This window comes from Pipistrellus kuhlii, unplaced genomic scaffold (genome assembly GCF_014108245.1).
Source record: "Pipistrellus kuhlii isolate mPipKuh1 unplaced genomic scaffold, mPipKuh1.p scaffold_m20_p_8, whole genome shotgun sequence".
NCBI classification, from domain to species: domain Eukaryota; kingdom Metazoa; phylum Chordata; class Mammalia; order Chiroptera; family Vespertilionidae; genus Pipistrellus; species Pipistrellus kuhlii.
The window spans coordinates 20,512,458-20,526,705 of record NW_023425584.1 but is presented as its reverse complement, the minus strand read 5'-3'; the positions used below and the strand labels follow the sequence as shown (position 1 = coordinate 20,526,705).

General features: G+C 43.7%; 1 protein-coding gene across 4 annotated transcripts in view; it reads right to left on the bottom strand.

The window, feature by feature from the left end:
* Positions 1-14,248, bottom strand: part of JAKMIP2 (janus kinase and microtubule interacting protein 2) — a 133,380-nt gene that overhangs the window by 41,731 nt on the left and 77,401 nt on the right. For all 4 annotated transcript variants that reach the window (XM_036424375.2, XM_036424373.2, XM_036424374.2 and 1 more), the window contains exon 2: positions 10,163-10,439. In XM_036424375.2, the coding sequence (XP_036280268.1) occupies positions 10,163-10,291 (129 nt within the window). In that variant the 5' untranslated portion in view covers positions 10,292-10,439. The remainder of the gene's footprint in view (positions 1-10,162; positions 10,440-14,248) is intronic.

The following is a 14,248-nucleotide window of genomic DNA, read 5'->3' as shown; positions in this document are numbered from 1 at the left end:
AGGATGGAAGAGATGAGCCTCCAAGGAGAGGTGTGCTCCTAGGCAGGATTTGCAGATTAGGGCCCTGGGATCGCTCAGCTCTTTTTCAAACTCCAGGCCACGGGGCGCCTGCCGGGAAGGGGACCAGGAGCTAAGGTATGCAGACAAGCAGCACGAGCATCACCCAGAAGCCTGCCAGAAACTGGGGTTGCATCTGGAGCTCTGTCTCAGATCTAGGAATTGGAAGGAGCATTGTAACAAATCCCCGGGTGAGGGGCATACACAGGGAAATGGGGAAGTGGTGCTATAATGGTTTCGCCTCAGTAGAAAGGAGTTCAAAACAGACACTCAGAGAGCCTTTCAGACTACCATCCCTAGCTAGGTGCGACTGATCCATGCTGGGTCTCAAGATAGTTCATAGTTCATTATGATCAGACTAATAAATGGTGCCTAGACTGACATATTTTCCATGTTTCTTTATTCTTTGGAAGAGAAGATGCTGCTGCTAAGGGTGAAGGGAAGAATGAAGATGAGTGGTAAAACCTCCACCTTCCCCTTTCTTATTTGGCTACTTGGTTCCATCCCAAACTTTATGTGCACACACAGGCTAAAAACTCTGTAGATGTCTCCCTGCACCCTTCTCTATCCCCACTGTTACTTCCCTCTCTTCCTTCCCCCCCTAAGCCAACTCTCCAAGTAGTTTAATAAAGTATTTTTCACCTTTCAGATATTCAGATATTCTGATTTTTAAAAATCTGTGTTTTGCTAAATTTCTAATGGTAATCAATAATATAGGTCTCCTCATAGATTAGCGATGGCACTACCTTCATCCAGCTGTGAATCCGGCTCTGATTCAGTGGATCAGAGTGGAGCAATGGCATTTGCAGCTTGAAAAAGCCTTGTGGCTCCTGTTCTACTGTTATTTTCCTCCACCTCATCCCTGCTGCCCGTCTTTGTTCCTTTTTGTCTCTGTCATGTGCATGGGCACACACACACACACACACACACACACACACACACACACTGGAAAAGGGGAGAATCAGGCAGCATCGGGAGTAATATCTAGTTGAGTGATATTGAGTCTCTGCCATTTGTAAAATTGGAAGGTGTCATAAAATAATTGGTAAGAGGCTTTTCAGCTGAAAAATGTTAAGATTCAAACTCCTTACTGAGTGATAAAATAAACCATTCAGTAAGGAGCTTGAGATTTACTTACCTTCACAGTTGACCTACCTTTAACTAGAGCAGAATTTTCTAAGTCCACATGACATTTTATGAACATTATATATATGTTCTTCAGCTTGCTCCCATTGCCTCTTTGCAGGCCCTCACCGCCCCATTGTCTGTGTCCACAGGGTATATGAACATTATATTTTAAAGGCAAAGTAATCATTCCCATGTTGGTTGTTCTAAAAGAACTCAGGGCACTTGGAAACTCGGCGAAATTAGCAGCCAGGCATCCTCAAATGTCTGTCCTTCGATCTCATCTCCAGCTTAGATGGAGGTCTCTTCCTGGGTGCCTCTTAGATGCTCTAGAGCAGGAGTGTCCAGTGTGGTGGCCACTAGCCACACTGAGCACTTGGGACACTGCAAATCTGCAGTTAAGACTTGGTCTAAGTGTAAAATACACACTGGGTTTTGAAAACTTACTGTGAGGTGAACTATTTCATGAACCTTTAAAAAAAAAAAATATATATATATATATATATATATATTTATTTATTTTTTACAGAGAGGAAGGGAGAGAGATAGAGAGCTAGAAACGTTGATGAGAGAAACACCGACCAGCTGCCTCTTGCACACCCCCTACCGGGGATGTGCCCGCAACCAATGTACATGCCCCTGATCGGAATCGAACCTGGGACCTTTCAGTCCGCAGACTGACACTCTACCACTGAGCCAAACTGATTTCGGCACCTTTTTTTATATTGATTACGTATCAAAATGTTAATATTTGGAGCAAAATAGGTTAAATTAAGTCTATTATTAAAATGAATTCGTTTTACTTTTAAAGTTTTGGTTACAAGAAATTTTAAAATCATACATATGGCTGGCATTGTGGCTTGCATTATATTTCTCTCAGACAGCCCTGCTCCAGGGTTCCGGGAGGAGGTTCCCTTAATGAGACCAGCTTTCCCCACACTGCTGGGGAGTCTCTCTGAGTAAAGCCTAGTTATGGTCTGACTCATGTGGCTGCTCAGAAGTCATCAGGGCTCCTTTACACTGTGGAATAAGCTCCCAACATGTAGCCTCACTTTTCAGGCTCAGGTATTTGGCTAGGCTTCCACTCTGGTGTCTTCATCTCCAGGTGCGAAGGAGCATGCTATTTTCAGTACATGCCCTGCCTCTCTGCACCCATGTGCCTACAGTTTCCTCTTCCTGACTGCCTTTCCCTCCTTTGGGGATCTTCTCATTCACATGGCCTGGCTAAATGCCCCCTCTGTGGTCATGCTATGGTGATCACCCAGGACAAAGCTCATTTCTCCAGCCTTTGTCTTCTCAGTGTACTTAACAAAATGATTTTAGAGAGAGAGGAAGAGAGAGGAGAGAGAGAGAGAGAGAGAGAGAGAGAGAGAGAGAGAGAGAGAGAGAGAGAGAAACATTGATATGAGAGAGAAACATCAATAGGCTGCCTTCTGTATGCCTCTGAGGATCGAGCAGGTACCCTGACCAGGAATCAAACAGGTGTATGGGATAATGCTCAACCACTGGGCCACACTAGTTGGAGCTCAATGTACTTTGTTAATACCTCCTTACTTGTCCTGTCCAAATGTTTACTTATGCTGTGCTTTTTTGCACACGTGTGTGTCTTCACCACATCCTCTCTTCCCCTACCCAGACTGGAAACTCCTAGAAGGCTGCCAATGAGCCTTGTTCATCTTTGTCTACACAGCAGCTGCCAGGCAACACATAAGAGGAAGCCAAAAAGAGTGTGTGGGAATAAAGAATGTATACCAATATGTTTCCTTGGCTAGCCATCTAATCAGAAGCAAGAATAATATACCCTGTATCTAGTTTAGAGAAACAGGCTTCTAGTAAACTAGTTTCCTATTATTTGAGCTAATACCTATGAAAGGTCAGGTATTATCCTATATAATAAAGAGGTAATATGCAAATTGGCCATCATTCCAACACAAAAGATGGCCGCCTCCATGTGGACACAAGATGGCCACCACAAGATGGCCTGCAGGGGAGGGCAGATGGGGGAGGCCAGGCCTGTAGGGGAGGGCAGTTAGGGGTGACTGGGCCCACAGGGGAGCGGTTAGGGGCAATTGGGCCAGCAGGGGAGGGCAGTTCAGGGTGACCAGACCAGCAGGGGCGGCAGTTAGGGGCGACCAGGTCAGCAGGGGAGGGCAGTTAGTGGTGATCAGGCCAGCAGGAGAGGACAATCGGGCCGGCAGGGGAGCAGTTAGGCATCAATCAGGCTGGCGGGAGAGTGGTTAGGGGGTGATCAGGCTGGCAGGCAGAAGCAGTTAGGGACAATCAGGAAGGCAGACAGGTGAGCAGTTAGGAGCCAGCAGTCTTGGATTATGAGAGTAATCCCAGATTGGAGAAGGTACAGGCTGGGCTGAAGGACACCCCCCTCCCCCGTGCAGGAACTTTGTGCCTTGGGCCTCTAGTTATTAGATATAAGAGGAGATACTTATAATCTAAAATTACTTATGTCAAATTCTCTGTAGATACCTTAGATTGTATTACATCGCAATTCATTTCTCTCTAATTATAAATACCAATCTTTCATGTGTAGACTATAGAGATGAATAATAAAAACATGAAATTATAGGTACATGAAAAATACAGGGTTGGCAAAAGTAGGTTTACAGTTGTGAGTAGGAGAAACAGTTTATTCTTGTATTATTTATTATTGTATTATTTATCTTAGTATTATTGTTGTTATTTTAAATCCTTACTTATGATTTATCGTTTAGGCTGGTAATTTAACCTACTTTTGTCTACCTTTGTGTATTCTAGCTTGAAAACAAAAACAAATACAAACACTTGCCTTCTTCTTTTTTATTTTATTTGTTATTCTTCACCTGAGGATATTTTTTCATTGATTTTTAGAAAAAGTGGAAGAGAGAAATATCAACGTGAGAGAAACACATCAATTGGTTTCCTCCTATAGGATTCCTGACCAGGGCCTGGGCCAGGGAGGGAGTTTGCAACCAAGGTACATGCCCTTGACCAGAATCAAACCTGGGACTCTTTGGTCTGCAGGCCGACGCTCTACCTGCTGAGCCAAACCAGCTAGGGCAAAACAGTGGCCTTCTTATTGGTCACTTGAATGAATCCAGAGAATCCAAACAAAATTCAAAGCCATTGAATTATATTTGGTATTTTTATGTTAACTTATTTTGGTTGTCATGGAAACTGGAGTTTTTTGTAGGCTTTCTAGGTATGACTTTTTTAAAGCTTGAGAGAAGGTGTTTCACTATGAAGGAAATACAAAAGATGTGACTGACATTTAGATTAAAAAGAGCTAATAAAAATTTTGTAGTAAAACCATTTTCTGAGCCCTAGTTGGTTTGGCTCAGTTGGATAGAGCATCAGCCTGCAGATTGAAGGGTCCAGGTCTGATTCCAGTCAAGGGCACATGCCTGGGTTGTAGGCTCGATTCCCATTAAGGGGCATGCAGGAGGCAGCCAATCAACAATTCTCTCTCATCATTGGTATTTCTCTCCCTCTCCCTTCCTCTCTGAAATCACTAAATAAATAAATAAACAAATAAAATCATTTTCTGAAAAAATTTGCAGCCATATTGCACCACTAAGGAAATAGGTGTTAATTTATATATATTTGTTGGTTTTAGAGAGGAAGGGAGAGGGAAAGAGAGATAGAAACATCAATGATGAGATAGAATCATCAATCAGCTGCCTCCTGCATAACCCCTACTGGGGATTGAGTCTACAACCCAGGCATGTACCCTGCCCTTGAATTGAACTGTGACCTCCTAGTTCAGAGGTGGACGTAGATGTTAATATCTTGATGTAAGTTGTAAGAATGAGTATACAGAAAGATCAAGAATTATTCCTATGTAACAATGAAAAAGTATAAAATAACAATGCTTTGAAATGTAAAAAAATGTAGTTAGTGAAAAAAATCATTTTTAATTAGTGGAAATGTTTTATGGAGAACAATTTCAGCTGGATTACATAATAGTCAGGCACCTTTGAAAAGGCTTTACGCAATTCAGTACATTTAACCTCCTGGGCAGCTCTGTGATGTAGGTAGGTCTGTTTCATGTGAATTTCAGGTGGAAAAGTGAGAAACAGTCTCCATCCACATAAGTGCATGTAAAGAGGGTTGATGAGAGCCCAGTGTGGGTCAGGGGTCAGGTCTGGGTCAGAGCCCAGATCCTCTGTTGCTCTGAAACCGTGGACAAGCCGCCTCACTGCTCAGCCTCAGTGTTCCTGCTTGTAAACCGGGATTGGTGCTATCATTCTCATATAGATCTGAGGAATGATCTAGACAAGGTATCAAAATACTTTGGAAAGGCTGGCCCATGTGGGAGATGAATAATCATTAATATATGGTAGATATGACAATATTATTTTTAGAAATACTGCTATGCAATGCTACATAAATACCGACAACATAAATATAAGTACCTATATTATCATAAGACTAATGTTATTATTGTTGCATAAGACTGTAATAACTATCCTACTAACATGAGTAGATGTTCAAAGGTAAAACTGGGTTTCCTCAGGATGCACTGAGTTCCCTGACATTGGCGGCACCTAACCTTAACGTGGAAGACTCTCGGATGATGTGTACACAGAAGGAGTGGGGTGGGGCTGGGACAGGGCATGAGGGTGAGCCCTGACCAGGCTGGGAATGATACAGCTCCCAAATCCATTCTAGTGAGAGAGGTTTCATGTAACATCTAATCATTAGGGAAAGTTAATCTCGGCAGGAAAGCTTACGTTCTGAGAGAAGGAAGGGAGTTCCTGAGACCTCTCACAGCCTCACATGTACTTTCCTCTTCTGTCCCGATTCTAGTCTGGCCTTTACCAAATGCCAGTGTAAATTCTGCCAAGATCAAGGTGGCAGTAATGTGAGCTCATGTGACCTTAGACACCAAGGACTAAAAACCGGAGAGTCCCGTCAAAAGCGAGGAGGGTTGAGAGGTTATCAAGGCAAGACAAGCTAACAAAGCTTGGTTCGGGTGATCTGCATCAGATGTTGCTAGAGTCTAAACACACAGTAGGCTGGAGGGGATTTCCCTGGGCGCTAAGTAAATCTCAAACCGCAGACACCAAGGAGGGACAAGCAGCAGCAGGTGCTTCTCAGCGAGATTTTACACAATCTGGGGAAGCACAGAGGGTTCTATTTGTTCATGTCCTGATTTTAGCCATGTAGGCTTCCTGAAGACAAAACTAAAGATAGAGCTGAAACTGGTTTGGCTCAGTGGATAGAGCATCAGCCTGCAGACTGAAAGGTCCCAGGTTCGATTTCGGTCAAGGGCATGCACCTTGGTTGCGGGCACATCCCCTGTGGTGGGTGTGCAGGAGGCAACTGATTGATGATTCTCTCTCATCGTTGTTTCTAACTCTCTATCCCTCTCTCTTCCTTTCTGTAAAAAAAAAAAAAAAGAAAAAAAGAAAAAAAGAAAAAATCAATAAAATATATAAAAAAAACACCCTAAAGATAGAAAAAGCAAGAAACACAGTGGGCCCTGAACCCTTAGGCTCTAAAGCAGTCCCTGGAGGAGAGAGAAGGATGCTGAGGTTTTCTGAGTGCACCAGCAGCCACAGAGCACCGGGTCACATCTTACGGAAGCCTGGCTTCCCATTTAGGCTCCTGGCCTCAAAGGTCACTGGGAACAAACGAGTTAAAGGGTTTCTTCCTTGGTGAAATCAGAATAGTCATTGCAGCCCTTTGTCCCACGCTCGCTGTGAGGACGCTCGCTGTGAGGACGATGCAAAGGCTTTGCAGTATGCAGGGCTATTCCAACAGTGGGAACTCCTGTGTGCACGGACAACACCCTGACCCTGCACCCCAGGCCTGTTGCTCTCCCCATGGTGCCTTCTTCTCATTGACATGTACAGAACACATTGCATGGAGAGCAGAGTCAGACATGCACATGTAATTACTATTATTATTATTATTATTATTATTTGTCAATCAATCAAAATTATTCCTATTTTTGTAGGATCAGCAAAAAATATATTTTGTGGTGTGCCACAGAATTTTACTGATTAGTATGCATGTGCCATGAAATGAAAAAAAGTTATCACTGAGATGATGAATTAAAACACCTCACATGCTTGACACAAACTAACTGCTCAAAAACTAACACAGAGGGATACATCCTTATAAAATAGATGCCCTTTGATCCCCTTTGACAGAAAAGACCGAGGGATTTCTTAGTCTTCTCAGGGCCACTCAGGTGCCAAGTTGAAGGGCTGGGGTGATGCCAGGACAAAAATGCATTTATTACAGTGTGTGACAGACTGCACATTCAGTAAAGTGCAGCTATTTCTCTTATCAGCCCTAAGCATTTACAACTCTGCTCCCTACACAAGGTGTTCTGTAAATGTCAATGGAATGACCCATCTTTCCAGAAAAACAAGTAATGCCCCATCGCCCCAAAGGCTTCCACTCTCTAGTCTATTCCCAGGAGCCAGACTGCCATTTTATCATCATAGTCTCAGAACCAACCTGAGAGTGAGCCTTCCCATCTCGGCGCTGTTCATATGCTCTCTTTTCACGCCTGGGCCTTGGGAACACAAGCCTATTTATTTTAATAAAACTGCTTTATAACTTGTTTGCCCCCCGAAATTCCCTTTGTTCTTCAGGGAAGGCTGCTGACAGGCAGGGAAGCTTTGCATTAGCTCCAGTTCTGGGGCTGTAATTACCTGCCAAGGAGGGGGAGACTGGGAGGCAGCCTGCAGGGGGAGGATAAGGCAGTGCCTCTATTCAAGAGGCTGGCTTCCAGTCTTGTCAGAGAGCAAAAGGAGATCACGCTGACCTTCCAGGTCCTGGATAAACCGGCAGCTGGGTCCAGGCTCAGGTTACCCCTTTTTAAAGACCTGAATGTGTAGAAAACTGGCAGCAGTGGGGCCCTCAGGGCCCCTGCCTGTCTGAAATCTCCTGCGTTTGTTCTCTGTAAGTCAGCGGCTAAGGTTACCAGTCTCCCAGCCAAAGCGCCTCCTCCTATGAATGCAGTTCTGTCATCCTGTCCTGCTTACAATGAAAGGAGTCTGCTCTCTAGAAATGTGACGTTGCCCCAGGGAAAGTTCAAGCCAATGGAATGTTCACCGGCTGTCAGAAGAGGAGGAACGGCAGAGTGGAGTGTTTGTCAACGTGAAGGCGGAGAACCGGCCGTGTGGGGATTGCCTGCGCTGTTTGTTACAATTGGAAATCGTGGTCCTCACTCCACCTATTTCATCAGAATCCTTCATATGTGGGCACAGGGACTTCAATTTTTAATAAGTTCCCCGAGGTTATGCTAAGACACAGTGATGCTTGAGAGACAAAGATGTGGAGAAATTGATGCAGTCATTTGAATTACAGATGGAGTCACTGAGACACTTAAATTTGTCCCGGAGGAGAGATAAAGAAAATGCTTTGGTCTTCTGACTCGCAAACAATTTTAAAAAAACAAACCAACAACAACAACATGTTCTTTGTGCCTTCATGGGAACAAAAATATTTCCTTCACAAATTTTACACGGGAGTTTGTTTATCCAAGGTTAAAGTTTTGCCCAGATAGGAGGTAAAGAGCTTTGGGCAACCTAATATTTATTATGGCTGGCACCAGGAGAAATAGATTTGGAGGGAAATAATTAAAATTTCATAGTAATGTCAAGGAAGAAGAGAGATAAAACAGAATGAGGGCATTTGTTGGTTTGTCTATCTACAGTTTGATGAAGAACATTTTCTGCTAAGCAAAGAATTATCTGGAGAAGGTAACGTAGTGCGGACATGGTGGTGCCCAGTTCACAGGAAGCAGACATGCCTCAATGCATGTTGAAAATTTCAAAATGCTCTCCTACCCATGACCCTGTGATGTCCACACAGGTTCTGGTGAGATAGGTGTTAGCAAATCCACTTATGAGATCCAGAGAAATAAAGAGACATTCCTAAGTCCAGTTAGTAACCGATTCAGTGTAGACCACATCAGAGAGAATATTACTATTAACCATTTTTTTGAGAGTTTACCATGTGCCTGGCAGCTCTCTGAGCACTAGACATTAACTTTCCCATTTAATACTCATAGTCACTTTATGTACTTGTCTAACTTAAACCTCATCACAGCTCAAATCACCCTTCATTCTTTCCTCAACTCATTAAAAAAAACAGATGTTGAACTTTTCCATTCTGGACATTTATTTGGGCTCTAGAGATACAAAGGTAAATTAAGTCTTTGATTTCTTAGAGATCATAATTGACTCAGGAAAGATAAGCATGAAATAAGAACATAAGTACATATATAATTTTGCATGAAACAAGTCAAGAATAGCCAGTCTAGGGGGGAGTAACTGGGCATTTATTTAAACAATAAGTAAGTATATAACTTTCTGTGAAATGAATCAAGAATAGCCAGTCTCTGGAGAGTAACTGGGCATGTTCTGTGTTAGAGACTGTGGTTAGATGCAGCTGACACTTGGGGGAGGTGAAGATGGAGCCTGGAGCTGACTGGGGGAGGAGAACAAGAACAAAGGCCCTCAATGAGATTGGTGTCTCCTTGATTCTTCCAAGAGGCTGGAGCAGAGCGAACCAAGGGGAGGGAACTGAGTCAGAGAGGGCTACAGGAAATATCCTGTAGTTGGTAGGAAAAACTGATTCTGAGAGGCAGAGGCAGACACTAAAGGTTTCTGAGTGACAAGATGTGGTATATTTTAGAAAGATTGCTCTAAATACCACAGGGGGAATACCCTATAGAGGGCAAGGGTGGGACTTGCCCAAGTCAACAATTATTAAGTGTCGAGAGGAGGTAGGGGTAGTTGGGTCATTGTCTCAGTTGGGTCATTTCTGGAACAAGGCAGAGATCGGTCTCCTGACCACGGTACTGGCACCTTCTGTGTATCCCTTGCTCAATTTCCTCCTGCCACAGACAAGAAACCCTCCATGAGTATAGAAAGGCAATTGGCAGAAAGGAGTCCACTGAGGGGGGCCAGTAGGCAGACCTGGGCCAGAGCCACTCCGCAGGCTGTGACCTCAGGGTCTCACTCACCTTGGACTTCTCTTGGTGCAGCTCTATCTGGATGTCTGTGAGCTTGGTCCTGAGGTCTTCGTTGGCAGCTTGAAGGGCGACAATGAGTGCCTCGGGCTTCTCGCCCTTACTTCGCCCTTTCTTGGACATTGTTCCTTTCTAAATGGAGTCTGTTGGTTTTTAATTCCTCTCACACGGGTGCTGCCATGTTCCTGTTTCTTACCCTGGAGTGCGATGTTTCAGCATCTACTGCGTGGTGGTCCTTGGTAAGGTCTCCTTAGCCGCTGCCCTGGAAGACCTGGGAAGAGACAGTCGTTACTGCTGGGGCAGAGACGGGGCGGGCACCTGACCCTCACTCTCAGCCTGGGCTGCCCCTCTGAGTCTCCTCGTGAGGGTTCTTGTCTCCACTATCTCCCATTCATTCCACATATGAGTTTCCAGTGATCTTTCCAAAGAGCCAGTCTGATCACCTCAGTGCTCTGCTTAAAATCCTTCAAAGACCTGCGAATATATCTTTCACACCTCAGAGTGCTCTTCAGGTCTAACTGTGCCCATTCTCCTCACTTTACTACCTCCATTTCTCACTTATATTCTAACCATAAGGAATGTCTTTTCATTTGCTCATTCTTGCTCCCCTCCCATAGGTCTTTTGCTATTTTAGTTTCTCTTCTCCATTCTTTGCCCAGCCTCCTCACGTGGCCCTCCCTTATGTCTCCTCCGCACATCCTGCCACACACACAGTGTAGGTTGACTGACGTTTAGGACTCTCAGGTCTCAGCTTCCACATCAATTCCTCCTGGAAACACTCCCTAGGTTATTTATTACATGCCCTTCTTGTTTAATTGTGGTCACCACCGTGAAACTGTAAACTTGGTGAGAACAGAATGTGTTGTTCTTACTATTTGCTTCTCAGTATATCCATCATAAGTCCTGGTACATTTCAGGTTATTTAATTAGTGTTTGTAAAAGGAAGTCACCTATGTGAAGACTTCATGATCACCCCATCAAGAGCCCCAACTTTAAGACATCTCTATAAAGACCTAGAATTATACAAAAAATAACTAAACTGTGAGAAGTGAGGTTTAATTATACTGTGTTAATTGGATCACTCACATTCATTCAGTCAATATTGTTAGAGTTCCTTCTATATGCTATGCTACGCACAACGTGATGAAATTGAAAATAAGAGTTTCAAGGCAAAAAACACACACACAGATCTCTGGAGGAGAATCCAAGATGGCTGCTCAGGTAGACACCTAGCTGCAGCCGCACACAACAATTTCAATAAAATACAACTAAAATATAAAATGGACATTACCCAGAACTACAGGAAAATTGACTGACTGGAAATTCTACAACGAGAAGCAAGGAGAAAACCAGAAGGAAGCGTGGAGGAACTGTAAAAGCCTAAGGTATGGAGACACGTGGCATGCGGAGAGGACGGAGCTTGAGAGGAGGGAGGCTGAGTACCTGGCTGGCGTTCCCTAGTGGGAAGGAGATAAACGCTCCGACTGTGCTCAGCCCCAGTTCTGACTGCTCTGAACCCCAGTTCTAGGCCAGACCCCAGGGACCCAGGCTCACACAGAGGGAGCTGGGCTACGAGGCCGAACCCCGGGGGAGCAGCGAAAGGCGGTCCCGGAGGCACGCACATTGCGCGCAGAGAAGGGATGGTTGGCTGTGCCGCGGGATTGCCCTGGCGGGAAGGAGACAGGGGCTCCAGACTGCTCTGAGCTCCACCTCCAATCCCACTTCCAACTGAACTGAACCCCAATACCGGACTCATTGGGGGAGAGACTATACTGTTTGGTAGCAAGTGAAAATCGAGGGCACCTTTCTCTCAGAGGCGCTTGCAACAAGTACTGAAGGACCCTGAGCCGCAGGAGCTGCATAGGGTGGGGCTGACAGAAGCCAAAGCTGTAGGCTCCATCCTGAAACCCCACCCGATCTGTAGCTGCGAAATGCGACAACGAAATAGACCACAAACGAAATAAATGGAGGACAAAAAGCAACTGGATATAGAGTTCAAATCTACGCTTATAAAGTTTTTCAAGAATTTCCTAGAAAAGATGGATAAGACCTATGAGGATATGAAAAGAGATCAACTAGAATTAATAAGGAATCAACAAGAAATGATAAGGGATCAACAAGAAATGATAAGGGATCAACAAGAAATAAAGAATACATTGTCTGAAATAAAAAATATTATACAGAGTCCTAAAAACAGAATGGAAGATAGCAAGAATCAAGTCAAAGATTTGGAACATAAAGAGCCAGAAGACACTCCTCCACAGAAGCTAGAAGGCAAGAGAATCCAGAAAATTGAAGATAATGTAAGAAACCTCTGGGACAACTTCAAGCGAACCAACATCAGAATTATGGGGGTCCCAGAAGATGAGAGAGAGCAAGATATCAAAAACATACTGAAAGAAATAGTGACAGAAAACTTCCCCCACCTGGTGAAAGAATTAGACTTACAAGTCCAGGAAGCGCAAAGAACTCCAAACAAAAGGAATCCAAAGAGGACCACACCAAGACAAATCATAATTAAAATTCCAAGAGCAAAAGACAAAGAGAGAATATTAAAAGCAGCAAGAGCAAAGAAGATAGTTACCTATAAAGGAGCACCTATACGATTGTCAGCTGATTTCTCAACAGAAACCATGCAGGCCAGACGGGAATGGCAAGAAATATTCAAGGTGATGAATAGTAAGAACCTACAGCCAAAGATAATCTATCCAGCAAAGCTATCACTCAGAATCGAAGGTCAGATAAAGAGCTTCACTAATAAAAAAAAGCTAAAGGAGTTCATCAACACCAAACCAGAATTATATGAATTGCTGAAGGGAGTTCTTTCAGAAGAGAAAGTAAATAAAGATAAATATTATGAACAACAAATACGTAACTGTCAACAAGTGAATCTAAAAACCAAGGAAATTAAAAAAAAAATCTGATGAACAATATTAACTGTTGAATATAATAGAATCAGACGTATGGAAGGGGAGTGAACTGACGATTCTCGGGGAAATGGGGAGAGGGGGATGTGGGAGGAGACTGAACATAAACTGTGCACCTGTGGATGAGGACAATGGGGGGTAGGGAAAGGGCAGAGGGTGGAGTGGGAACCTGGTGGAGGAGAGCAATGATGGGGGGGTTGGGGAAGGAACATTTGTAATAATAAGAACAATAAAAATTTATTTAAAAACAAAAAACAAAAAACAAAAACAACAACAACAAAAACACACATACAAAATACACACACACACACACACACACACACACCAAAAAACAAACTAAAAAACCCCCACACCTCAAAGAAACCTCTATGTTATCTATCTATCCATCTATATCATCATCATTATCATCATCATCTATTTGGTAACTGCCTTTAAAAAATAAACCAGCTGTCTCAGAGTGTAGATATGGTTTCTCCATGGAATGCGATAAGGAAGGCTCCCTGAAGAAGGCTGCACTGGCCTGGAACGTGAGGGGTGGGTAGTATCTTAACAGATGGAGAAGCAGGTGAAGCATCCTGGGTGAAAGAAATGGCAGGTGCTGAGCTACAGCAAAGAGAAAGCGCAGTAACTATTGTGTTGTTAAAATGGGGGCTTGATTAATTACAACCTAAGATATGATTTATGAGCACTAATGCTGAAAAGGTTGCCTGGAAATGACAAACTGTGGGAGGCCTGGGATGCCAACCTTAGAATTTTGGATTTTTTTCTCCCCCAATAAGCAGTGGATGGCAAAACAGAGCAGTTCTTTGGAGTGGTTAATCTAGTGGCAGAGTGGGCAGAGAATGGGAGGAGCGAGCCTGCCTATTAACCTGGCTAAGGTGGAGAATGATGAAGGCTTACAACAGTAGCAAGAGAAGAGAAATAGAGGGATGGTCTTGATTTATACATGCTTAGATGTTTCCCAGGAACAAAGGATGTTAGAAAAATATCAATACTAACCTATCAAAATCAATGTAAAAACATGATAGGATGCTAGAGAAAGTTTTCCATGCAACCTTACAGAAAATTGAGTACTGCGTACAGATATGTGCTTTAGTCCAGGACTAAGGGGGATTCCTACTGATCACACATATGTTCAGCAGCTGCTTCTCTC